The sequence below is a fragment of the Leucopleurus acutus genome (assembly GCF_964270905.1).
Source record: "Leucopleurus acutus genome assembly, chromosome: 14".
Taxonomy (NCBI): domain Eukaryota; kingdom Metazoa; phylum Chordata; class Mammalia; order Artiodactyla; family Delphinidae; genus Leucopleurus; species Leucopleurus acutus.
This window is the reverse complement of record NC_139156.1, coordinates 18,900,328-18,926,683: the sequence shown is the minus strand read 5'-3', so window position 1 is coordinate 18,926,683 and position 26,356 is coordinate 18,900,328. Positions and strand designations below refer to the sequence as shown.

The 26,356-nt window shown below is 50.4% G+C and overlaps 1 protein-coding gene across 1 annotated transcript; it reads left to right on the top strand.

The window, feature by feature from the left end:
- Positions 1-9,632: 9,632 nt before the first annotated feature.
- On the top strand, positions 9,633-11,030 carry ADRA2A (adrenoceptor alpha 2A; the record flags this gene model as incomplete). Its single annotated transcript, XM_082854043.1, has 1 exon — positions 9,633-11,030. One exon carries the CDS (start codon positions 9,633-9,635, stop codon positions 11,028-11,030), a length of 1,398 nt encoding a protein of 465 aa, XP_082710169.1.
- Between the last annotated feature and the right edge of the window lie 15,326 nt (positions 11,031-26,356).

The window sequence follows — 26,356 nt, the reverse complement described above, 5'->3', positions numbered from 1 at the left end:
GGTTTTTGGTTTTCTTTTTGTTTGTTTGGTTGAATTTTCCTTAGATTCCACATGTACAAGTCAGATCATATGGTATTTGTCTTTCTCTGTCCGACGTATTTCACATAGCATAATGCTCTAAGGGTCCATCCATGCTGTCACAAATGGCAGGATTTCTTTCTTTTTTATGGCTGAGTAGTATTCCATTGATATATATATATACACAACATTTTCTTTATCCATTGATCTACTAACGGACACAGGTTGTTTCCATACCTTGGCTATTGTAAATAATGCTTCCATATCTTGGCTATTGTAAGTAAAGCTGCAATGAACGTGAGGGTGCATGTATCTTTTTGAGTTAGTGTTTTACCCAGAGGTGGCATTGCTGAACCATATGGTAGTTCTATTTTTCATTTTTTGAGGAACCTCCATACTGTTTTCCATAGTGGCTGCACTAATTTATGTTCCCATCAATAGTGCACAAGAGTTCCCTTTCTTGTCTTTTTGATAATAGCCATTCTAACAGGTGTGAGGTGGTGTCTCATTGTGGTTTTGATTTGCATTTCCCTGATGATTAGTGATTTTGAGCACCTTTTCTTGTACCTGCTGGCCATCTGTATGTCTTCTTTGGAAAAAATGTCTATTCATATCCTCTGCCCAGTTAAAAAAATTAGATTATTTATTTATATTTTTGTGATTGAATTGTGTGGATTCTTTATATATTTTGGATATTAACCCTTTATCAGATACATGATTTGCAAATATATTCTCCCATTCTGTAGGTTGCCTTTTCATTTTGTTGATGGTTTTACTTGGCTGTGCAGAAGCTTTTTAGTTTTATGTAGTCTCGAGGCAAGGGACTTCCACCCCCTCCCTTGCCGTTCGCACACACAAAAAGGAATAAATACCTGTTAAAACTCATTAAAGTCACGTTTCCCCAGTTTTATTTTGTTTTTTAATTCTTATTTCTCATGCCAATTTAAAAATATTTATTTATTTATTTTTGGCTGCATTGGATCTTCATTGCTGCACGCAGGCTTTCTCTAGTTGCGGTGAGCGGGGGCTGCTCTTCAATGCAGTGCGCGGGCTTCTCACTGCAGTGGCTTCTTTTGTTGTGGAGCACGGGCTGTAGGTGCACAGGCTTCAGTAGTTGTGGCACATGGGCTTAGTAGTTGTGGCACATGGGCTTAGTTGCTCTGCGACATGTGGGAATCTTCCCAGACCAGGAAGCAAACCCGTGTCCCCTGCATTGGCAGGTGGATTCTTAACCACTGCACCACCAGGGAAGTCCCTCTCATGCCAATTTATTAACTAACTATCAAACTTTAAGTGGGCAGGTCTTAGGATCTCTTTGCATCTGTCTGAGGAAGAATCAGATTAATAAAGAAGAAAGTTTTGCCAAATAAACAAATGTACTTAATGCATGTCAAGCATTTATTAAATACTGAACACTGTGTTATGTATTTTCCATGTATTTGTTCATTTAACACTCACTTAAGAGCCTGCATGAGGTGATTACTACTATTTTCCCCATTTCCATATGAGAAAAACAAGGTCCAGAAGGTTAAGTAAGTTAATACTGTTACTAAGTGACAGAAGCAGGACCAGAGCCCAGGTTTATCTTATTCCAAAGCTCAAATTCTTAATGACTCCACTCTAATGCCTCACAGGAGCTGGCAGGCACCCCTCCCTTTAGAAGGGAGAAGCTTGTGCTTTGCTGGTGTCATTAACTAGGGAGAATGGAAAAAAGAAATCATTTCCAGGGAGCAGAATGACCAGATTACCTTTTATACTGTGTGTGTGTGTGTGTGTGTGTGTGTGTGTGTTTCAGGCATGGGGTCTCCACAGTTTCTTTACGTGAATGTGAAGGGGGATTCACCTTACCTAATTTGGTTAATGAATGTTAGTTTAAAAGTTATTAATGTTGGTGACAGATATCTCCTTTACACCCAAGGGCCAGTGGCTCTCGCTCACCTGTGTGCCACAAATAGCCATCACTCGCCATAACTGATTCAAGGTGTGCTTTTTCTTATGCTTCTGGACAAAGCAGTCAAGGCAATTCACCTGGATGTGGTGGGAAAGGGCCCTTATTTGTGAGAACTGACCTGGAAAACTCAGGAGGTGATGGTAAGTTTCATGTGTGCGGACAGCTCTCAGCAGTCACATTTTAGGGGAAACACACATATGTCCTGCAAGGTTGGCAGCAGCAAAGAGCCAGATGGGAGCCCAACCTTTCTTGGCATCCTTAAGGTAGAGTTGATCCTGGCACAGACTGCTGTCTTTTGGGTCTTGGCCGGAGGCCCTTGCAGGGGCAGAAAACACTTGGCTTCATCTTCCAGGTGGGGGCGGGATGGGCTAGCACCTTGGAAAAAAGATGAAGGTGGCGGTAGGACTTCATACTTGTTTTCATGGGAAAAGCAGGATGGACCTGCCAGTCAGTGACGAGAAACACGGAAGGTGGTAAGTAAGGCAGCTCCTTCCAACAACACTCTTGGAGGTGATGCTTTTCTTTTGGCTTACATTCACCTTCAGGAACAATGTGCTTGCAAAGAGCTCCAGCACTGGTAGCAAGAAAGTGGAGGAATTAAATTATAGCTCAGAGGAAGCAATAGATATTTTTCTGGTGACTGCCACCCCCTCCCTGCCCCTGCCCCTGCCCCTGTGTCAGCAATGCAGTGACTTGACAGATGTTTGTAGTTTACTGCAGCATTCGGTTCCAGCTGTGTGTGGGGCATGGGCGGCAGTGGGAACATTGTGTTCCCCACCTGCTCATCACGTTCAGACGGATGACCGTGTGTTTTTTGTTTGTTTTTGTTTTTTTGCTGTACACGGGCCTCTCACTGTTGTGGCCTCTCCCGTTGTGGAGCACAGCCTCCGGACGCGCAGGCCCAGCAGCCATGGCTCAAGGGCCCAGCCGCTCCGCAGCATGTGGGATCTTCCTGGACCGGGGCATGAACCTGTGTCCCCTGCATCGGCAGGCGGACTCTCAACCACTGTGCCACCAGGGAAGCCCCAATAGTACATTATTATTGACTAAATTCCCCACACTGTACATTTCATACAGGTGACTCATTTATTTTACAGCTGAAAGTTTGTGCCTCTTAATCTCCTTCACCTATTTTTCTTCTCCCCCACCCCCTCCCCTCTGACAAACACCTATTTGTTCTCTGTATCTATAACTCTGTTTCTATTTTGTTTTGTTTATACATTTGTTTTTTAGATTCCACATATAAGCGAAATCATGCAGTATTTGTTTTTCTCTGACTTATTTCACTTAGCACAATACCCTCAGGGTCCATCCATGTCATCACAAATGGCAAGCTTTTATTCTTTTTTATGGCTGAGTAATATTCCATTGTATATATATATAACACATCTTCTTTATCCATTCATCTATTGATGGGTACTTAGGTTGCTTCCATATCTTGACTATTGTAAATAATGCTGCCATGAACATATATATATATATACATACATGTATATTTAAATTTTATTGGAGTATAAGTTGATTTACAATGTGGTATTAATTTCAGGTGTACAGCATAGTGATTCAGTTATAAATATACATATATTCATTCCTTTTTCAGATTCTTTTCCCATACAGGTTATTACAGAATATTGAGTAGAGTTCTCTGTGCTATAAAGTAGGTCCTTTTTGGTTATCTATTTTATATATAGTAGTGTGTGTATGTTAATCCCAAGCTCCTAATTTATCCCTCCCCCACCATGTTTCCCCTTTGGTAACCATAAGTTTGTTTTTGAAATCTTTGTTTCTGTTTTGTAAATAAGTTCATTTATATAATTTTTTAAAAAATTAGATTCCACATATGAGTGATATCATATATTTGTCTTCCTCTGTCTGACTTACTTCACTTAGTATGATAATCTCTAGGTCTATCCATGTTGCTGCAAATGGCATTATTTTGTTTGTTTTTTTATGGCTGAGTAACATTCCATTGTATATATGTATCACATCTTCTTTACCCATTCTTCTGTCAATGGACATTTAGGTTGCTTCCATGTTTTGGCTATTATAAATAGTGCTGCAATGGACATTGGGGTGCATGTATCTTTTCGATTTATGGTTTTCTCTGGATATATGCCCAGGAGTGGGATTGCTGGATCATATGGTAGTCCTATTTTTAGTTTTTAAAGGAACCTTCATATTATTCTCCATAGTGGTAATGTAATTGTACCAATTTACATTCCCACCAACAGTGTAGGAGATTTCCCTTTTCTCCACACCCTCTCCAGCATTTGTTGATTGTAGACGTTTTCTTTTTCCTTTTTCCTTTTTTGGCCATACCACACAGCATGTGGGATCTTAATTCCCCAACCAGGGATCAAACCCGAGCCCTCTGCAGTGGAAATGCAGAGTCTTAACTACTGGACCACTGGGGAAGTCCTTAGACTTTTTCATGATGGTCATTCTGACTGGTGTGAGGTGATACCTCACTGCAGTTTTGATTTGCATTTCTCTGATAATTAGTGATGTTGAGCATTTTTCTTGTGCCTTTTGGCCATCAGTATGTCTTCTTTGGAGAAATGTCTATTTAGATCTTCTGCTCATTTTTTGATTGGGTTGTTTGTTTTTTTGACATAGAGCTTCATGAGCTGTTTGTATATTTTGGAGATTAATCCCTTGTTGGTCACTTCATTTGCAAATATTTTCTCCCATTCTGAGGGTTGTCTTCTCGTTTTGTTTATGGTTTCCTTTGCTGTGCAAAAGCTTGTAAGTTTAATTAGGTCCCATTTGTTTACTTTTGTCTTTATTTTCATTACTGTAGGAGGTGGATCAAAAAAGGTATTGCTGAGATTTATGTCAAAGAGTGTTCTGCCTATGTTTTCTTCTAAGAGTTTTATAGTGCCTGGCCTCATATAGATATAAGTCTTTGATCCATTTGGAATTTATTTTTGTGTATGGTGTTAGAGAATGTTCTAATTTCATTCTTTTACATATGGCTGTCCAGTTTTCTTAGCACCACTTATTTAAGAGACTGTCTTTTCTCCATTGTATATTCTTGCCTCCTTTGTCATAGATTAATTGACCACAGGTATGTGGGTTTATTTCTGGGCTTTCTATCCTATTCCATTGATCTATATGTCTGTTTTTGTGCCAGTACCATACTGTTTTGATTTCTGTAGCTTTGTAGTATAGTCTGAAGACAGGGAGCCTGATTCTTACAGCTCTGTTTTTCTTTCTCAGGATTGGCTAGTTGGGGTCTTTTGTCATGAACATATATATTTTTTGCATATATCTTTTCTAATTAATGTTTTCATTTTCTTTAGTTATATACTCAGGAGTGGAATTGCTGGATCATATGTTAGTCTGTTTTTAAGTTTTGAGGAATCTCCATACTGTTTTCCACCATGGCTGCACCAATTTACATTCCCACCAACAGTGCACAAGGGTTCCCTTTTCTCTGCATCCTCACCAACACTTGTTATTTGTGATCTTTTTTGATGATAGCCATTCTGACAGGCGTGAGGTGATATCTCATTGTGGTTTTGATTTGCATTTCTGATGATTAGCGATGTTGAGCATCTTTTCATGTGCCTGTTGGGCGTTCGTATGTCTTCTTTGGGAAAATGTCTATTCAGATGCTCTGTAGTATCTACTAATAGTAGAAATAATAGTGGATCCCCATTTGTGTGCCCAGGAGTGACTTCTCCTCAGGCCAGGAATGCCAACCTCCATATTTACAGTGGCTCTCAACTGTTTGTTATGCCTCGTGTGCCTGGAGGGTTGTGACACCCTCCTGGCTGTCCCAGGAGAATCAGGACAGTTATTCTCAATTTGGAGCCCATTCTTGGTAGCTCAGGCTGGCTTGATAAAAGTTCCCAGGTCATTTGGACACCCCCTTCTTGCCCCCACCAAGGCAATTGCTCATCACTCCTGCCCCCACTGAGATTTATTACTTAGAGCAGCGAGTCTTAACTGAGCACGCATATTAGCATCTCTCACAGAGCTTTGTTAAAATACACACTCTGCATCCCATCGCAGACCTGATGAATTATAATTACCCTGGTGGAGCACCAGTAAGTGTATTTCACCTTCCCAGGCAATGCTGATATACAGGCCTGGTTAAGAATTATTGTCTTTGTGGATATCTCTCTGCTCAATGCTGTCTCACTCAGCAAGCACAACACTAAATCTTCTAGCAATAAATAAGTAAATGGCATCCACACAGCTTTTTAAAGCTCAGAGATACTGACCATGAGTGTCAAACTAAGGAGGCAGAGCCTTTGGTGATAAGATATGTGTATCCAGAGGAAGAACTCTGCATGTAAGAGGGCTCTGTATATAGCCCTGGACGTGTTGCGTACTAGGAACTTAACAAAAGGCAGCTATTGTTATTATTAATAATTGTGGTGTATTGGCCTCCGAGACCCTAGCTCTTTGAAAAGCCTGTTTCCATTTTAGGAGAAAAGTTTCCAAACCCAGGAATTAAGAAAATGACTGGCTGTTTGGGAAGCATTTAGAAAATGTGACAAGAGGTGTCATACACATGCTAGCAGCAGAGATTCCAAGAAAGGAAAGCACTGTGGCCTGTGTTTTCATTTCCCTTTTTGCTTCTGAAATGAGATAGGAAGGAGAGATGTGTGTCAGCAGCTGGTGTGGAGATGGGAGTTGATGGCCTCTCAAAACTCAGTCCCTAAGGTCTGGGAACAACACAGCGAAGTCCACATTGCCATGGGCTTTGGTTTTTGGCTCTCTTAGCATTCATACTTGAGGTTTGGGGCTCCTAGTTTCTGTGCAAAGGTGAGTGTAACCACATTTCCAGCTGAGCCTAGTGCAATGTCTCTGCCCCCTGACAGAATATACAGAGCTGAGAATTGGTTAGAAGATGGAAAAGAATGGACTCAACAGAGGGAGGAAATTCTGCCTTAACTTTCTTTAGATGCTCCAGAAAAGGGGATTAGAAAGGCTCTTCAGAATTAAGACTGGAAAGGGAGGTCATCCCACTGGAGCAAAAATCGGAAGATAAACCTACTCAGGTCACATGAGACACCTGTGAAGTACTCTGAAAAGTACAGACTTCAGGACTATCTACATCAAGGGCAACAGCATCAATCACTGTATCACTGGCCTGTGTCACTGGTGGGGGCTGTAGACATCAGCTGCTGTTGAGGGTGATGCTCAAGGTCCTTAATCTAGTCCTCAGCCCCTGAGCCTGAACCCTGCCGGGCAGAAAGGCAATCTGCTCAATACTTGGAACTTCCAGCTTAGTTGACTACATAAGGTATTTTGGTTTAGTAGGTCCTTAAATAAGACAATTTTTCTTTAGGTCTAATCTCTCTCCTGCTGACAGTTCCTATCCTCCTGGGCCTCACCCTTAAACTGCCTTCTGTTTATTTGAAAAGTGCAGATAGCACAATGCAAGCTGGTACTCTAGCAAACGTTAAAATCTATCTCAGGACATCTAGCAGGCAGAGGAAAACTGCACTCACCCCCACTCCGTACTATTTCTATCAGAGAGGATATAGAAAATATTCTCTCTTCTCTTGGCCGGCATCCTCCCCTTACTGAAAGACGCAGCGTGTGTGCATCTGAAATGGAGGTGTGGAGTGGGGGGTGGAGTCTAGCTTTCTGGCCTCAACAAAGACACAATGGTTCAGAGAAGGCCAGAGCAGAGCAACCAGCCAGGCAGAATCCAGGCCTCTCGGATCTGCGGGAAGGGTGGGCTGCCCTGTGCCGGTCCAGGGTGGCATGCCAGTCCTGGGCTCTGTTGCCTGCCGAGCCCTATCTGATGTGACTTTATCAGAACAATCCTCACTCTCGCTGGTGGAGAGGGTACACACACAAGATTTCTCCTTAGGAAGATTTCTCCAACATGACAAAGTGCAAGTAGAAATCTGGGTTCTCTTTTCCTGAGCTTGGACACAAATTTGTCCTAAGATGGGAGAAGGCTCTGTAGGCAAAGGACTGCAGGGGCGGGAGTAGGCTACAGTCGCTGGCCTGTAGCTTCGCAGCGGTGACGGCAAGCGGCCGGCAGGTGTCAGTGCGCCCTCGCTCTGCCGCCGCGCGCGGCCTCCGCTCCAGGACCCTTCCTCACCGCGGTCTAGGGGGCGCGGTTCAGATCCTGCCTGCTAGTGTCTCTCAGACAGCTCTGCAGCTGGGACAAGTGGCCGTTTCTCCCCAGAGCGGAGCTCTGAACTCTGGCGGGGCCCGCTCCCCGGGGGATGCTTCCCATTTCGCCCCAGGGGTTGGATCCGGACGTGCACCTTCCTCTCTCACCAGCCCCACTGCCCCGCCGCCAGGAGCACTTGGGGGGCTGCTCCGGATGCGACCCGTACCGGTGGTTGCTTCTCCCGATTCGGCCGGGGATACCCTACCCTTTCCGCCCGAGTCCCACTCAGCTCGATGTGGGCACTCCCGGGTGCCCGACGCGTTCTGCTCGGCGGTCCCAGAGATGCTTGGCCAATTCCCAGCAGGGACCGCTGCTCACTGCCCGGGCACGCTCTTTAAATCCCTCGCTCAAGGTACCCGCCTCCCCAAAGGGCCAGTTTTGCCAGGGGGCCAGGGCTCCAGTGGGTCCGGCGCCCGGCGCGGACTCCAGACCCGCGGAGGGGAGGCGCAAGGGGCGGGGGAGGGTCGGCTTCCCACGTGGGGGTGACGCCGGCTGCTCGGCAACGCCGGCTTGATCCTGGGGCTATAAAACCAGTCCACCGTGAGCGCCACGGAGAAGCACCGGCCCCAGCTCCCGTGCAGACGCCCAGCAGCCGGCGCGCCGCCGCCCGGCCACCCCCAGCACCTTCTCCCCCAAGCCCTGCGCTCCTGCCCCAACTCACGCTGCCCTCGGACCCCAGCTGTCCCGTCGCGCTCAGCGCCCGAAGCTCGCCGGGCCGACGCCCAGGAGACCCCCTGCCTCGGCCGCGGCTCCTGGAGGGCCGATCGCCCACCCGCCTGGGCCCGACTTAGGACGGGGGCGCCTTCATGCGGCCCGCACACCCCTCACCCCGCCGCCGCCTCCGAGCTCCACGCGCTGCGCCCCAGCCCCTGCAGGGCACGCAACTTTGGAAGTCCCGCGGCGCTCCGAGAGGCGGCAGAGTCTGCGCCCTGGCCCTAGCCCGGGCCTCGCCGACCCCGCAGCGTCTGGGGGAAGCGAGAGAGTCGGTAATCGCTTCGGGGATGTAAGGAGACAGACATAGGACCCCAAGCCAGCATCAGCACCCCTCGGCTGCCTCTCGGGGTGGGGGCGGGCCCCGCACACGGTAAGACCTCTTGCTTTCGCTCAGGCTCCGGAGTCAAAGATATAGATAGAGATATATTTAATTTCCTGTTATCCTTCCAAGTCATCAGGCCACCGATTATTTTTGTTCTCTCTTCTTGAAGAATAAATCTCCCTTTCCTCATCGGCTCGACCTACTACTCTCTCCCGCCGCTTAGAAATAAAACTTGGCGGTGCTTAGGAGCTGGGAGCGAGAAGGCGCCGACCCCGAGCGCTCGAAGCGCGGGCCGGGCGTGCTTCCTGGGAGCCGGGTCCATGGGCCGTTAGCGGTCCCCCAGCTCGGGCTCGGCCTCCCAGAGGCCGCTTCTCCATGTGAGGCGCGGCGGGGCGAGCGGGGCGCAGGAGGAAGAGGAGGCTCAACGGGCGCCGGCCGGAAGGCAGCTGGCAGCAGGCCCAGGCGAGCGGGCACCCGCGTTCATGTTCCGCCAGGAGCAGGCGCTGGCCGAAGGCAGCTTCGCGCCCATGGGCTCCCTGCAGCCGGACGCGAGCAACGCTAGCTGGAACGGGACCGAGGCCCCGGGGGGTGGCGCCCGGGCCACCCCCTACTCCCTGCAGGTGACGCTGACGCTGGTGTGCCTGGCCGGCCTGCTCATGCTGTTCACGGTGTTCGGTAACGTGCTTGTCATCATTGCCGTGTTCACAAGCCGCGCGCTCAAGGCGCCCCAGAACCTCTTCCTGGTGTCTCTGGCCTCGGCCGACATCCTGGTGGCCACGCTTGTCATCCCTTTCTCGCTGGCCAACGAGGTCATGGGCTACTGGTACTTCGGCAAGGCATGGTGTGAGACCTACCTGGCGCTCGACGTGCTCTTCTGCACGTCGTCCATCGTGCACCTGTGCGCCATCAGCCTGGATCGTTACTGGTCCATCACCCAGGCCATAGAGTACAACCTGAAGCGCACCCCACGCCGCATCAAGGCCATCATCGTCACCGTGTGGGTCATCTCGGCCGTCATCTCCTTCCCGCCGCTCATCTCTATCGAGAAGAAAGGAGGCAGTGGTGGCCAGCAGCCGGCCGAACCGCGCTGCGAAATCAACGACCAGAAGTGGTACGTCATCTCGTCGTGCATCGGCTCCTTCTTCGCGCCCTGCCTCATCATGATCCTGGTCTACGTGCGCATTTACCAGATCGCCAAGCGCCGCACCCGCGTGCCGCCCAGTCGCAGGGGTCCTGATGCCGCCGCCACGCTGCCGGGGGGCGCCAAGCGCAGACCCAACGGCTTGGGCCCGGAGCGCGGCGTGGGCCCCGTGGGCGCCGAGGCGGAGTCGCTGCCGGCCCAGCTCAACGGTGCCCCGAGGGAGCCCACGCCGGCAGGGCCGCGGGACGCCGACGCGCTGGACCTCGAGGAGAGCTCCTCGTCCGAGCACGCCGAGCGGCCCCCGGGGACCCTCAGGTCCGAGCGCGGCCCCCGGGCCAAGGGTAAGGCCCGGGCGAGCCAGGTGAAGCCCGGGGACAGCCTGCCGCGGCGCGGGCCAGGGGCGACGGGGCCGGGGGCACCCGCGGCCGGGCACGGGGAGGAGCGCGGCGGAGGCGCCAAGGCGTCGCGCTGGCGCGGGCGGCAAAACCGCGAGAAGCGCTTCACCTTCGTGCTGGCGGTGGTCATCGGAGTGTTCGTGGCGTGCTGGTTCCCCTTCTTCTTCACCTACACGCTCACGGCCGTCGGCTGCTCGGTGCCGCGGACACTCTTCAAGTTCTTTTTCTGGTTCGGCTACTGCAACAGCTCGCTGAACCCGGTCATCTACACCATCTTCAATCACGACTTCCGCCGCGCCTTCAAGAAGATCCTTTGCCGGGGGGACAGGAAGCGGATCGTGTGAGCGCGGAGTCCGCGCCCCGCGAACAGACTCGCGCCGACAGCGGCCGCTGGGATCCAGGGGTGCGTCTACGCAGTCCCAGTACTCCGAAACCTGGGTCCTGCCTATTCCGAGTTTCTTGGCCTGAGGGTTGCTCTGCGGCGCCCTGCAGGCATCTGCACTCTCCTACCAGAGAAAAGTACTGGCTGGGGGTGGGTGGGGGACCGTAAGGGCACACGCCCCCCCCCTCCAATTGTTCTTAGGGCCGCTCCTCACTCGGAGCCATCTTCCTGGGTTTTTGGGCGGGCCCCCAAATCAGTATTGTTTCCTAAAAGTATTTTCACCTCCCCTGGATCCAGCTCTCACCGTGGTTCAGAGCAAGCACGAGAGCTCAGAGGGGATGGCTCTCAAAGGGTTAATAGATGGTGGTACCCAGCCCTGGCTCTCCTCCTCCCCCCGACTCTATTTTTAAACAAAAGCTCAGGGCAGCCCTGCCCGCCCTCCCATCCCCCCCCCTTGTAAATATACACTATTTTTGATAGTACACGTTGTCCGCAATGTCGCTTGGCTTTTGATGTTGGCATCCTGGCTGTTGGAGATGCTCTCCAGGCAGACACATTGTGGCTAGCTCAGGGCAAGCCTCTTTGCAATGTGAGCCCTTTTCTGTTGTCATTACCTCCCTCTGTGTCATTTTCACCAGCAACTGGTGACTGTCCCTTGGGACTGGACCTGCTTTGAGATTTCCTGAGGGGGAAAAGATTTCTGTCCATTTTTTCCCCTGTGCCTAACAGCATAATTGCCTTTTCCTATGTAAATATTACAATGATGGACCAAGACAGAAGTAAATGAACCTTTCTGCCTTGCAGCAGCCCTGTGTATAAAGCCATTATCCTCTGATGCATCCTTCTTCGCCCCAGTACCTCACTTTAAAACCTCCTCTTTCCAGTGTCCCCTCCCTCCTTTCCTCGGGGGCCACTGCTTGAAAAATATGTATGTTTCCATCTTGTATGTATGTGCACCCCTCCCTCCCCCAAAGTGCTGACTGTGGGGAATCTTTTACCTGCTGTTTTTAGACACAGAGAAGTGGAAATTATGTGGAAGAAGCAAACCTGATACAATTTGCCCAAGGTAAACAGTCTGAAGAGACAAATGGGCCTGCCAAACTGTACAGTTCCTGCCCCAAGAGCTCCTAGGTATCAAAGTGTTGTCCATTTTTTCCTCCCTGTTTTTTCTGGTTGAGATCAAGTCATTAATGAACTCCCAAAGTCAAGGGAGGAGGGTGGAGACCTTGTTTACATCCAAGTTTCCCCATGTTTTAGACAGAGATTCTTTAAGGCCTGTGCTCTCATTTCACTAAAGAAAAACTAATGTCAGCACATGTTGTTAATGACAGTGGAATTTTTTTTTAAATAAAAAGTTTACAGATCAAATGTGAAATAAATATGAATTAAATGGTCTGTTATCTGAGTTTTCAAAATCATTAAGACTCTGGGAATGTCTGAATTTATGTATATTTGAAATTCAAAGATACTTATGCATTATAAAACATCTTAAAAAGTACAAGCAATAACAAAGCTGTCATTTACCATGTGTTTCTCCTGTGCTAGACACGATGGTAAGTCTGTTATAAGCTCCGTTTCATTTAATCGTCCCCCAAACCCCATGAGGTAGGTACTATTATGATCCCCATTTAACAGGTGAGGAAACTGAATCTCAGAGGACAAGTGATTTGCTCAAGGTTAACCACAGTGGTGGGAGTGCACTGCATGCAGCATGATCAGGTTCTAGGGTCTGTACTCTTCACCCTGCAGCCTTGCCGGAGTTACATCACTAATACTTTGCAGAATGCTCCCAGAAGTGAGGTCTCTACACAAGGTGTGCTGTATCCACAGAGCATGGGGTATATCCCAAGTGTGGAGATATACACAAAGTGTGTACGTGCTGTAAAGTGTCTTTATGCCCTAAAGTTTGTTATGCCTCAAAGTGTATCTATCCCCCAAGTACGGTACATGCACAAAGTGTGACATATACTCCAAAATGTGTACCACACCTTACAGTGTGATGATATATAACATGTGGTATACAGCCCATAGTATGGTATATGCGCCAAGTGTGGTATAAACGCCTAAAGGGAACCATGTATTAGTCGGTGGCTTGAATGGTCTCTGGCAGAAGGTTGGGGTGCTTCCTGCTGCATTCCTGTAATATCAAGTTCTGTCCTGATGTCCAGGAGGGCCTAAGACCCCTGCCCTGTGCTTATGGGTACGGCACTTTGAAGCTGGAAGTGTCCTTAGAGATCCAGGAATCCAGCCCCTCATCTTCCCAGAGGAAGTGACTGCTTAGGGTCCCACAGCTCTGGGTGACATTCAGTTAGAAGCAGCTGCCCAAGAGCAGAATAGTTCTTGGATGTGTATAATCAGATGCTGCGCTGGTGAAGGAGAGACGCTGCCCCAGGAGCTGGGTTTGAGGGGCAGTCAGAAGTGACAGGTCACGGTTTGGGGGAAGATGGGTTTGTAAGGCCAGCCGCCTACAACACAGGTGCAGCCCAGCTCTGGACACCCCCGGAAGCAGGGCTTCAGCTCTCCTCCACGTGTTCCCTCTGGGCAGCACCTGCAGCATCTCCTTATCTTATTAAGGAGGGTAGGTGTGCAGGGGTGGGAGGGTGCAGAGCCCTGAGAAGTTATCTGGGCCTTGAGGAGCCTGGGAGAAGAAAGACCATGGTTCTGAGGGGTTTTGTTAGAGGTGGGAAGGAGTTTCCACCGTCATCAGGGTCCCCTGATGCTGAAGAGAGGACGGTGGGCAGGCCCTTGGCTCCAGCGACCCTTATCTGGGGCTTCAGAAGCCATGGCCTTTGGCACCAAGGCTGCCTGGTCTCAGGCTGTGCCCTGCTCCCCACCCCCACTTCAGCCTCCTTGTCCCTCCCCGCTCAAGGCAACCATTGCCCCAAAGGCAACACTGCCAGACAGTAGGCCACCCTGGCAGGTCCCCAGGAACTGGGCTGTGTGTCCCAGACATGGGGCAGATACAAACACTGCTTGCTATTAACTCTGTTCTGCTCCGTCTTCAGGGAAGTGACCCTGCTCCCTGGGAAAGAGGGAAGTGTGGGCATTGGTGCCACAGAGGGCAGGCTTCTGGTGTCATATACCACCCACCACCCCTCCATTCCAGCTGCAGAGAAGCCTCAGAGATGGATGGGGCCTGGGGAAAGTGGGCGAGAGAGGGCTGGAGCCAGGCTAGGATGCTGGGGGCATCCCTGTTTGTTCACTGCAGAGAGCTCAAGCCACAGTCTAAAAGGTCTCAGGTGGGGAGGGGATTTGAGGAAGATAAATGGCTCACTCGGGGCTCTCAGCCTAAAAATCAGGAGACGAGACAGTCACCCTACATCTTCCTGTCCATACCTGGTCCTGATTATCTGGGCCTGTCACTGTGGTGGAGTCCTCTATTTTATGCGACTTTGGTTGGGGCATCAAAAACCACTGGCTTTGGGGTCTGAAGTGTCTTGCCAGATACACTCCCACAGGGTGCCTGGAGTTGGGGGAGGGGCAGCCTTGTTTGAGCCTGGGCACCAGTGCTACATCCTCCCTGCAAGTCTTTGTTCAATTTCTTCTGTGCTAAAGGGCTGGAGAAGAGAATGACAACAAAGTGGCTTAGGCTTTCCCCTCTGTATGATTCTATAATAGAATTGCATCAGAGTTTTAGAGCTAGAAGGGTCCACCTACATCCTCAACTCCCATGTTGTGTGGTGGGGGGCACTGAGACCCTGAAAAGCAGGCTGGTTCTGTGGCTTCCTGGGGTCCCTCGAGCCTGCCCCTCCCCATGACTCTGCCTGTTGCCACAGATATCCAACAGGAATTCATCTTGCTGTTGGACATGGTGAGTTGCTACAAACCCCAAACACCCTGGCAGGCACTCTTCCATCCATGTGTGTGCCCTGCAGAGCCCAGCCCTCGTCCCTGGGAAGCTAGCAGAGATTAGGGCCTGCCCTGCACCCAGCAATCCTGAAGGCGCTGTAGGGAGACAGGATGTGTCTGCGTGAGGCATTAAGTAGCCGCCATGTAACAGCGATAGCTGGGGGCAGTAGTGGACGTTGAGCGTCCACTGAGGGTAACGTGCCTCTTTCTGGACGGTGAGCATGCGGTGGGATAGAGGTCGCTGTGGCTGCAGGAGCTCAGAGATGCCCAGGGAGCAGGGGCAGGAAGGCAGATCTGGTTCTAGCAGCTGAGCTCCATGAAGCAGTGCCAGGCCAGGCGGTGCCCCAAGGCCTAGGTCAGGCCCCAGATTTCCTTTCTCCAACCCCATCCCTGGGGACAGCATGGCAAGTGTCTGTTCCCATTTGGGGACACACATCAGGAAGCCCGCCTCCCCAGCTCCAGCAGAGTAGCAGGATCCAGGTACCCGGATCCAGGTACCCAGATCCAGGGCTCAACATCACCCTCACCTTCAGGCCTCTGTCCTGGGCCCTGCCACCCCGCCACGGTGGGCCTGGAGTCTGGGATGCAGGAAAGAGTGCCTTCCGCAGTAGAGAGCACACTTGAGAGGGAAGCCCTGCGAATTCACTGAGTGCCGTCACAAGCACCAGGGTCTGTTTTGGAAATAGCATCCATCTCTTTCATCACCAGAAGTCCTGGGGGTTAGAGTTAAACGGAAAAGGAAAGAGGGCCTATTGGAAAGAGCATTAAGAGGCCTGGGCTCTAGCGCCAGCTTTGCCTTTTACCAGCGGTGTGACCTTGGGCAAAGCCCTTTCTGAGCCCCCATGTCTTCATTATAAAATGAAAATCGTTGATCTGGATCCGTGTTATTTAAAAGTCTGTTCTGTTGAATTTATGTAACTATAAAATCAGTCTCTCTTTCTCTCTCCCATCTATCATCTGCCTCTCTGTCTGTCTGTCTATCCATCTACATCATTTAGCTGATGAAATGCTGGGTTAAGTGACCTTTAACAAGTATCTTTTGTTTAGGACCTCTCAGAACCTTGGCTATGCCAGTGTGGATGTGATTCTCAAAAGGGGATGATATGGTGTGCTGTTTCCCAAACTCCCCGGACTGCAGAATCTCATTTTTCACAGAGCATCTCAGTGAATTGTGTTTTGCTGGAACACTTGTTGGATCTCACCAGGCTTTTCTGTTGATGGGTTTTGAGCTTCTATGAAATGCTGGCTCTGCTCTCTCCTGTCCCTGCTTTAGGTGAGGCCCACTGGCTCGGGAAGGAATGTTCTTCTTGGGGACAGCCAGCTCTAAGAGTCATTGGCTTTACTGATGCTTGGGGTAAAAGTGAGTTTGGTGTGTTTTTCAAATGTGGGCTGTGCCTTTGTGTGTGTGTGTGTGTGTAAACATGTGAATAAGTGTGTGTGTGTGTACATGTGTGAAAAGTGGATGTGAATGTGTCTGTGTCTGTGAATGGATGTGTGTGTGTGAACACCTGTTTTAAATGGATATTTCGCTCACCAGGATCTGGGGAGTAAGCAGCAGGGGAGTTGAGGGTAGATATGTATGTACCGGATGAAGAGGTCATAAGGGGTGTGAAGGGCAGAGCAGGGTTGTGCCGTCAATCCTACTTATAAAAGCCCCTCCAGCTTGTGAGGTGCTCCCCCCGCCCCCCGCGCTGCAATCCCACTCGCCTGTCAGGCAGTGGAGCTGAGTCAGAAGGAGGAGGCTTGGAGGACGGGGTTGGCCGTTTTGGAGAAGCTGACACAGGTTCTGTAGCAGTTTACTTAGCAGCCGGGCTGTCCTGTTCTCCATGGAGGGGGGAGTCTGACCCCAGGGAGCTCAGGAGGGTGTGGGAGCCCAGGTGGGCGTGGCCTTTAAGGCACCAGTCTGCTCAAGGGCAGGAACTTGGGGCCTCTTTGGAATCTGCATCTGAGAAAAACAAGATGGTGCACTGAGAAGGGGTGGATAAAGAAGATGTGGCACATGTATACAATGGAATATTACTCAGCCATAAAAAGGAACGAAATTGAGTTATTTGTAGTGAGATCGATGGACTTAGAGTCTGTCATACAGAGTGAAGTAAGTCAGAAAGAGAAAAACAAATATCGTATGCTAACACATATATATGGAATTTAAGAAAAAAAATTGTCATGAAGAACCTAGGGGTAAGATGGAAATAAAGGCACAGACCTACTAGAGAATGGACTTGAGGATATGGGGAGGCGGAAGGGTAAGCTGTGAGGAAGTGAGAGAGTGGCATGGACATATATACACTACCAAATGTAAAATAGATAGCTAGTGGGAAGCAGCCGCATCGCACAGGGAGATCAGCTCGGTGCTTTGTGACCACCTAGAGGGGTGGGATAGGGAGGGTGGGAGGGAGATGTAAGAGAGAGGACATATGTATATGTATAGCTGATTCACTTTGTTATAAAGCGGAAACTAACACACCATTGTAAAGCAATTATACTCCAATAAAGATGTTAAAAAAAAAAGGAACTATTTACAAGGTGCAGCTGGGTTAAATCTGACAAGGGGAGGTGAAGCGCCCTGTTGGGAGCTGTCAGGGGTGAGGGGAGGGGAGGGACGGAGCTGTAACTCAATCCATTAGAACTGCAGTTTGGAGGGAGGATGGCTGGAAGGTGCTGTTGGTCGAGGGTCATTGTAGCCCACAGGCAGAGAGAGAGCCCCGGGGGTCAACACTTCCTCCTTGGCCACATCACCCCTGCGCCCACACCTGCTGGTGTGTGCCCGCAGCCAGGACCCGAGAGCATGGCAGAGACAAAGAGGAAGGCAGCAGCTCCTGGGGGCCGCCTTCCAGGGCTTGGAGCAGATGGGCAACGGCAGGGGCAGGTGGGCACTACCCAGCGCAGGACCCACCACCTGAGAAAGGCTGAGCGATGTCACTGCTTTTCAGGATGGGCTGGAGGGAGGTCAGTGCCTAGTTCCTTCAATTTGTCCATGGCCAGCTGTGTGGGCCACTGGGCAGGTGTCGAAGAAAATCTCAGGCCCTACTTCCTCCTGGACTTCGTGGATGGGAGGGCGTGTATTGGAGTCGTTATGAACATGGCCAGGCTGTGCACACACACAGATATACAGACACACACAGACACAGAGACACAGACGCACACACCTGCCAGCTGGCGCGTCAGGTGAGAGAGAGCCCCAGACACCCTCTGGCTGGCTCTTGGCCAAAGTTCTCTAGACTGTCTTCACATCTGTGGCTCAGGTCCAGCTTCGGAGGCCAAGAAGCAGACACTGAGCTGCCCGGAAGTGACGACCCAGGACGCTGGGCCTGGGTGAGGAGTGGTGGGACTGGCCCAGCTCAGTGACCCCGTCTGTCCCCTGGGTACACTAGGGATTCGGCTGCTTGTTACTCGGCCCCCGTGGACACCCCTTAGCCTTCCTTCCCAGCATATACGCACCTTTAGGATTCTTTTTCATGCGTTGGCCTCAGAGGAGGCACTGAGAGTTTTAATGCATGACCGATTCCTTTCTTCATTCATTCATTCCCTCAACAACTATTTTTTGGAGCTGTCCCCAAACTCATATCACTGACAGTGCTCTATTCGTGTTTGGTGAGGCGGGTAGAGTGGTGAACATGATAATTAGATCTTTACCCTGCGGAGCTTCTTCTTCTGTGGGGCAGTCAGATATTAAGTGGGTACCGAGGAGTGGTAAGCAGGTTGACAAGGATGAGACAGTGGATGACAGGGACTCACTGTGCGGGTAACTGGCCTGGGCTAAGGTGTCAGGGGAGGGGCCTGGAGAAGTGACAGCCGGATGAGAACTGAAAGCTGGGCAAGAACAGGTCTGGCGAAGGGACTGCGGTTGAGAGTGGGAGAAACAGATGTTCAAGCAACTAAACGAAGTCCACTTTGGTTGGAGCATGTGTCGTGAGAGGCCGAAAGGAGGACGGAGAGGCTGGAGGAGGTTGGGGCCAGATCATGCAGCCACCTGGAAAGACTTATCTTGAGGGCAATGGGGAGCCCCTGGAGGGATTTTAAGCAGAGGGTGAACGTGATCTGATTTTTTTTTTATTTGGAACAATATTCTGGCTGCTGGGTCGAGACTGATGGGCAGGGGTGTGTCGGGAGCAAGAACCTGGAGATGGGGGCTTCCCTGGTGGCGCAGTGGTTGAGAGTCCTCCTGACAATGCAGGGGATGCGGGTTCGTGCCCCGGTCCGGGAAGATCCCACATGCCGCGGAGCGGCTGGGCCCGTGAGCCATGGCCGCTGAGCCTGCGCGTCCGGAGCTTGTGCTCAGCAATGGGAGAGGCCACAGCAGTGAGAGGCCCGTGTACCGCAAAAAAAAAAAAAAGAACCTGGAGATGACAGGGGCCTAGAAAGTCTAGGGTCCCTGCCTCCCCCAAGGTCACTCAAGGGCAGGGCCAGTCTCCGTGCAGACCGAGATATTGGGATTTCAGAGGTGCCCTTGCTTGCAAAGTACTGTACACCACCGCCCCTACCCTCTGTGAATTTCCATCTCTAGAGGGTGGTTCCGGGCTCAGAGCTTCCTGTTGCCATTGACACGAAAACATCTTGAAGCGTTAACTCCGTCATCTTGGTGGTCTGTAGACCTAACTGGTCGTGCGACCTGGTCTGACTCGCTGCCCATTTTGAACCTCAGTCGCCTTGTCTTTATGACGGTCAGGGAGGATTAGAGGAGACCATGAGAACAGCAGGCTGTGTGCTCTACTGAGCCTCCCAAAGCCTCGTTGGCAATGCAAGAGCATGAGAGTTGGAGGCCCCCAGCAGCCCATGGATTCCGCTTGGGATCAGAAAATCTGATAACCCACAAATCGGGGGCTCGCCCCGCTTACTCCTGCACCAGGCTTAACCAGGACTCTCCAGGAGAAAAGCCCCCTGTTTGCAAGGAGTTCAGGAAACCCGTAACTTGGCACACCTGTCTGTTCTGCCTGCTGCCAGGCGCTCGCAGCTGCAGACCCATGACTCCTGAGCGCCTCTTCCTCTGACTCTCTACACCTGCTTGTTTGCTTAAAACCCAATCCCTAGGCTTTCAACAAGTGCTTATTTGCTAGCGAGCTCTCTCTCCCAGGAGTTCCCAGAGAACGTGTCCAGGTCTTGGAGGGAATGGCTGGCATTTCTGAGAAGGACATTTTAAAGTTAAGACTTGGGAGTCAGAAGACCTGATTGCAATCCTGGTTCTACCTCATCGCTTTGATTTTAACCTTGAACAAATGACCAAGCCTCATTTTCCCCACCGGTAACTTGGAGATAATGGTTCCTAGCGTTTCAGTGAGTTGCCCAGGCCGGTGCTCGCATAGGGCAGAGACCAGTACTGTTAATCTTTTCTGCTCCAGTTTGGAAGCTGGAGGCTTCTTTTTGCTCAGGAAGCTGCTCTGGGCTGAGTCAGGCTGGGCTGGCCAGTTTGGGTGGTGCTAGCATCATGCCCTTAGAACCGCTGTTTTAGGGAGATTTGTGATGGTGATTTGAACTGTTAGGCTGTTAGCTTTCTCTCTTTCCAGCCAGATGAAAGGAAGACCTTGTGTTCTTTATTAGAGCCAGAGGGTGGGACTGGATGAACTCCAAGATCCAGACCAGACCCATGGTGACCACGATGGTTTCTCTTGAAGCAACCTTGAAACAGAGGCTTCCTGGTGGCCAGGTTGGTGCCCTTCCCTGCCTTGCTGCACCCCAGGCTGTTTTTAGTGTGTCCTGATGATAACACTCTTGCTCTTGCCTCCATAACTCTGCTTCTCCTACATGGGGAATGCCACACCACTCTTCCCCGGCTGCCTAGAAAAATCATACCCAAACTTTAAAGCCAAGCTGCGCCACAACACCCTTGAATGTTAATAGTGGGAAGAACCTGGGATCTGGCATCAGTTATTCCAGGACTTAAACCTTGGGTCTGACTCCCTGTCACCTTCCCTCCCTGTCCCTGAGGGTGGCAAATGGGGGTGCATGGGGAGGGGTACCACGCTTCTACTCAGAGGGGCTGCTCCTGGGCTTGCCGCCTGCCCAAGCCCATCCTCCAAAGCTCTGAGGGAACGTCTTTTCACCACTCCTTCTTGCTCAAATGGCTTGAGGCTGAGGACTGGTGTCTTCACCAACTCTACTGTACTCGCTTCATGGGGGAACTTCTGTCAGAAGAGTTTCAGACATAAACCAAGAGGAAAACGTGAGAAATGTAGATATTTTGCTTTTGAAAAGTTCTCTCCCCTTTCAGCTACGCTTAGCCTACAAGTTCTCCCAAGCTCTCCAGCACCTGGATAAGAGGAGCTTAGATTTTGGTGTTAGAAGTGGGGTCACACCGTGGCTCCATCTCTGGCTGTCTATATGACCTTTTTCCACGGTGTCATGGCTGCATGGTTATCATGTCATATCCACATGTTCATCATGTTTTATCCGTGAGAGTTTAAGTTCCACAAGGGGAGGGACTTTGTTACCTGCTGAATCTCAGGCATCTACAGCCCATAGTAGGTACCCAGTAAACGTTTGTTAGGTAATGAGTGAATGATGCTTACTGTGATAGAGTACACACAGGGCAGTAGACATGACCATTGAGAACCAGGATAAAACACAGAATGGTGAGTGCAAAAGTGAAGGCATGGTGTCAAGTGGGAAAAGGAGAGCCTAAAGCAGGTGCATATACTATGTGATGCTCCCCACGTGTACCTGCCCACTGGGCAGGACAGAACAGGGGGTGTGCTGTCCAGCAGAGAAGAACCTGTCTCCAGGTAGATGAAGTCCCGTCTCCTAAAGGTATTTAAGTAGGGGTTGATTTCGTCAAATGTTTCTTCTCTGGGCTCGGGTTGAATCAACCGAATTCGCAGGTCTTCTGACCTCCAAGAACTGCGGTTCTGCTGTGCTTTGGTGCCTGAAATGACTAGAGAATGAAGGCAGGTGTTCCAGGGTATGTGGACAGACTTAAAGGCTGTAGAGGTCCCAAGGGGCCTGACATGAGCACAGGCTGGAGGGTCATGGAGGGATCCCCAGAGAGAATACTTCTGTGCAGGGCCTTGAGGGTATAGAGGAGTATGTGTGTGTATCTATCTATCTACCTACCTATCTATCTATATAGATTAATTTTAGAGAATTGGCTCACACAATTGTGGAGGCTGGCAAGTTCAACATCTATAGGGTAGGCTGGCAGGTTGGAGGGCCAGTGAAGAGCTGTAGTTTGAGTCCAAAGGTGGTCTGCTGGCAGAATCCCCTCTTGCTTGGTGGGGGGGGGGGGTGTCAGTCTTTTTCCAGTAAGGCCCCCAGCGGAAAGGCTGAGGTGTCCCCACATTATGGAGGTCAATCTGCCTTACTTAAAGTCTACCTATTTAAATATTAATCTCATCTAAATAAAAACCACCTTCTCAGAAACATCTTGAATAACGTTTAATCAAATATCTGGGTACTGTGGCCTAGCCATTTCATTCTTCAAATACAAATATGTATATACAAATGTATAAAATTAACTGTCATAGGTAGGTTTAAAACAGCCCTGATCTAGGAGTTTGTCTGTACTCAGGACATTGGAGTTGGCTGGGACAGGTTTTCCTGTCCCAGCTTTTAACCAAAACACAAAAGGTAGTCTCGGCTCATTAAGACTGGCCCTGACTCAGCGGGGAAGGACCAGAAAGGGCGCAGAACTAATCACCTCACGTGACTCAGTGCTTCACAGTCCTGATGACCCTTTGTGGGTGCAGCAAAGACACCAGCCTTTATTTTGCTCCCTGGGTGACTCAACTGCTCCCTGCCACTCTCCATGGAGACTGCGAGAGGAGAGCCTCAAAGTCAGGGTCACGCTGGGACTGCCTTAGTAGCTGCTCTGGGTTCTGTGTCGTGTGGCCTCCTTGTGTGTGGCCTCCTGTCGTGTGGCAGGATCTGGGCCTCCTTATCATCACGCTTGCTCAACCTTCAAGCAGCTCTGTTGTACTCACGGTTCACAGTATTGGTCCTGAACCACTCATTGCAACTCACTTGCCTACGCCATCGTGTCTGACTCCGGGCTGTCCTGGTGGCCAACGTGGTCACTGCCTCTCCTGTGATTGGTTGGGTTTTGGTTTTGGCACGTGCTCTTGTCTTCTGGGTCTTGGTTCCTCTTGGTGATAATGATGGTGGTGGTGATGATGATACTCGCTCAGTAATAGTGATGTCTGCTCTCTGTCCCAGCAACACACGGAGAATGTCTTGGGCATGCCTCCCTGATCCAGTCCCTGGGGCCTTACTAGGAGGGTGACAGGGATGACTTATACTCTGCTGGGCTCACCTTTGCAGATGAGGCTAGATAGTTCCCCTGGTGGGGGGTGGGGGTGGACCATGGGGGCAAAGTGGAGGGGGGCAGTAGATGTAGAGTGCTTTTCCTAGGCTCCACCTCCAAGATCTTCATGGGGTCAGACACTTTGTCTGACCTTCTGCATATCCCAGCTTCACGGCAGCACCCCCAGGACTCTCCCCTGCACCAGGCAGAGGGAACAGAGGTCGTGGTTTCTGCCTGTAGCTCATCAAGGTCACGTGTATGATGGAGTCCACGAGTGAAAGTTGATCCGGTTGCTGTAGGTCCTGTGGTGAGCGTCATGCTTTGCCCCCGCCCCCCTCCCCCAGCCTCCATTCCCTCTCCAATGGGAGGGGCCTAACCACCCCTCCAATCTGCCTTTGGGTGCTTTCCTCTCAGTCCATATAGCTGGGGTGGGCCCCAAGGTGACCATCTGAGCTAAACCCAGGCCAGTAACCCGCCAGTGTAACTCCCTCCCTGACTTCAGTGATTGGGTCGTCGTCCTAGTCCCTTCAGTCTGCGTAACACAGACTATGTATCACACACGGAGTGGTTTCTTTTTTAATTTTTGCTGTGTTGGGTCTTCGTTTCTGTGCGAGGGCTTTCTCTAGTTGTGGCAAGCAGGGGCCACTCTTCATCGCGGTACGCGGACCTCTCACTATCGCAGTCTCTCTTGTTGCGGAGCACAGGCTCCAGACGCGCAGGCTCAGTAGTTGTGGCTCACGGCCCCAGCTGCTCTGCGGCATGTGGGATCCTCCCAGACCAGGGTTCGAACCCGTGTCCCCTGCATTAGCAGGCAGATTCTCAACCGCTGCGCCACCAGGGAAGCCCCAACGGAGTGGTTTATAAACAACAGAAATGTGTTGCTCACAGTTCTGGAGGCTGGAAAGTCCAAGATCAGGGTGCCAGCATGGTTGGTGAGGACCCTCCTCTGGGTTGAAGAGTTGTATCCTCACATGGCAGAAGGGGCAAGAGAACTCCTCAGGGTCCTTTTTATAAGAACACTAATCTCATTCATGAGGGCTCGGCCCTCATGCCCTAAGTACCTCCCAAATGCCCCACCCCCTAATACCATCATATTGGGGGTTAGGATTTAAACATACAAATTTTGAGTGGACGTAAACATTCAGACCACAGCAGTCATGGTCCCATCCCTGAATCCATCAGAGCCAGAAGACTTTTGTTGGTTTTGTTGAGAGAGAGGCAGGTGTACTCTCCCACCGGACCTGCTGAGTTTATCTATTGCCTGGGTTCACCATGGTAGATGGCAGAGTCTGAAGGGATGGAGTGTTGGTGACATCAATTTAGCCCTCAGTCCAGATGTATGTGAAGTAAGCTCTGCCTCTAGACTTAAAAAATGTTTTTTTCATGAGCAAATAAATTCCCTTGCTCTTATTTAAGCCAATCTCAATTGGGTTTTCTGCCATTTGCGACCAAGAAAATACTAATGGATACAGCCCTGTGACCTTTGCGTCAAAGTCACCTCGTCAGTATTCTCAAAGGCTGCATGATTTTGAAGCGAGTTTAGTTGTTTCGCTTCTTTAGTCGGGTGTCCCTTGGTCCTTGTGTTATGATTAGCTGTCTAATCCAAACTGTGTTGACATTGCTTTTGGTTTTCAACAGCCTCAGACTGTTCTTTGAACTTGTCTGAACTTGTCTGAAAGTTGGAAACCCATACCTCACTTGGACTATGGGAGCCAACAGGTTGAATGTATAGGATTAGTCGGTGCACCTCCTTGGATGAGTGGAGAGGAGCTTGCAACTGGAATTCTTTTCTGCTGTGGATAGGAGGTGAAAGATTCCCGGTCATCTGGGCTTCCACTCCCAGGATCCAACTTATCCTTCATGTGTTTCTAAAGAGGACAGAGCCGTTGTTCTCACAACAGTCTCCTGGCTGAGCAAATACTACAACATGGCCATCAGCACCAAAGGCAACCGAGCTCATGACGCAAATGCTGACTGTCCCTGAATAGGAGCTATTGCCACCCAGTGATTTATTTCATGGCTAAGCCTTCCAGGAAATGGATTTAGAGGTTGTTGGAATGCATGTGTATTTTTTTGTGTTCAGTTTTGGGGATATTCTTCTTTGACCTAGTTGGCAAAATGAAACCGTATGAGCTGAGAGCATGCGCCATTTGGGCTTCCAGCTTTCTGCCTTTACATTCTGCCTCTTTTCACATTTTTATAGATGTTCAGCCTTCAAAGCTGTGCAACGGTGATTGGGCACGAATCCTATAAGTGCCAGTAATATCTGCAAGTCAGCTCTGTGTGAATGTGGGTCCAGTGAAAAATGAGGGAGTCCTGTGGTCAAGAATATGTACACTGGGTCTGCAGACCTGTGCTCCTTACAAGCTATGTGATTCCAGAAAAAGAGGAGTGTCTGGGGACCACATTTCTCTCATCTTTCCAAGATAAGCTGGGGTGTCACCAACTCTCCAAATTCCTCAGGTTTTTTTCTCACTTAGGATCTTTCTCTGTTGCTTCCACCATGTACAGGGATGAATTCTGGATATGTGTCTTGCCATATGGTTTGATGGTTTTTTTTGGGGGGGGGAGGTTGGTCAATGTGAGCCTTTCCTTTGTCTCAAGCTAGCCTGAAACCGCTGGGTAGGTCAAGACTCTGCTTTACTTCTCTACAAATCCACCTCTCCTTCTCCCTCAGCCCCCAGCGTCTATCGCAGGGCCCTACATATAGAGGGTGTTTGGCATGGCCTTTTGCCCCCAGGCCTTTGCTGCCCGGGGCGTGGGGCGTGGTCAGTGAGTGTGAGGGAAGAGTCTGGGGGCAGACGTTGGGTATAGGAGGGGAGGTACAGGTGGAGTAGAGGGCGGAAGTGGCCAGTGAAAGGTGGAGGCTAAATGCCTGCTCTGTTGTCCAGTCTGTGTTCAGGTGCTTCATAGCTGCACTGAGCCTCTGTAGCGTCAGACTGGATTCATGGCTTGAGGCAGAAGCAAAAGTGACCACAGCCACTTACACGAGGTGGATTGACTTGCAGGTCTGGTGTCCTTCCCCTGGGCCAGCCCTTCCCGTGGGCCAGCCCTTTTGGGTGGTCTGTGTCCTGACCCATGACCTGTGAATGACATGGAAGGGCTAGAGGCCAAAGAGCTGTGGGCGAAGGGCTTGCTCTGGCCCTTCTTCCACAGAGAGCATGGAAGGCATCTGGAGTTGTTTCTGATCCTCTTCTGTCTGCAGT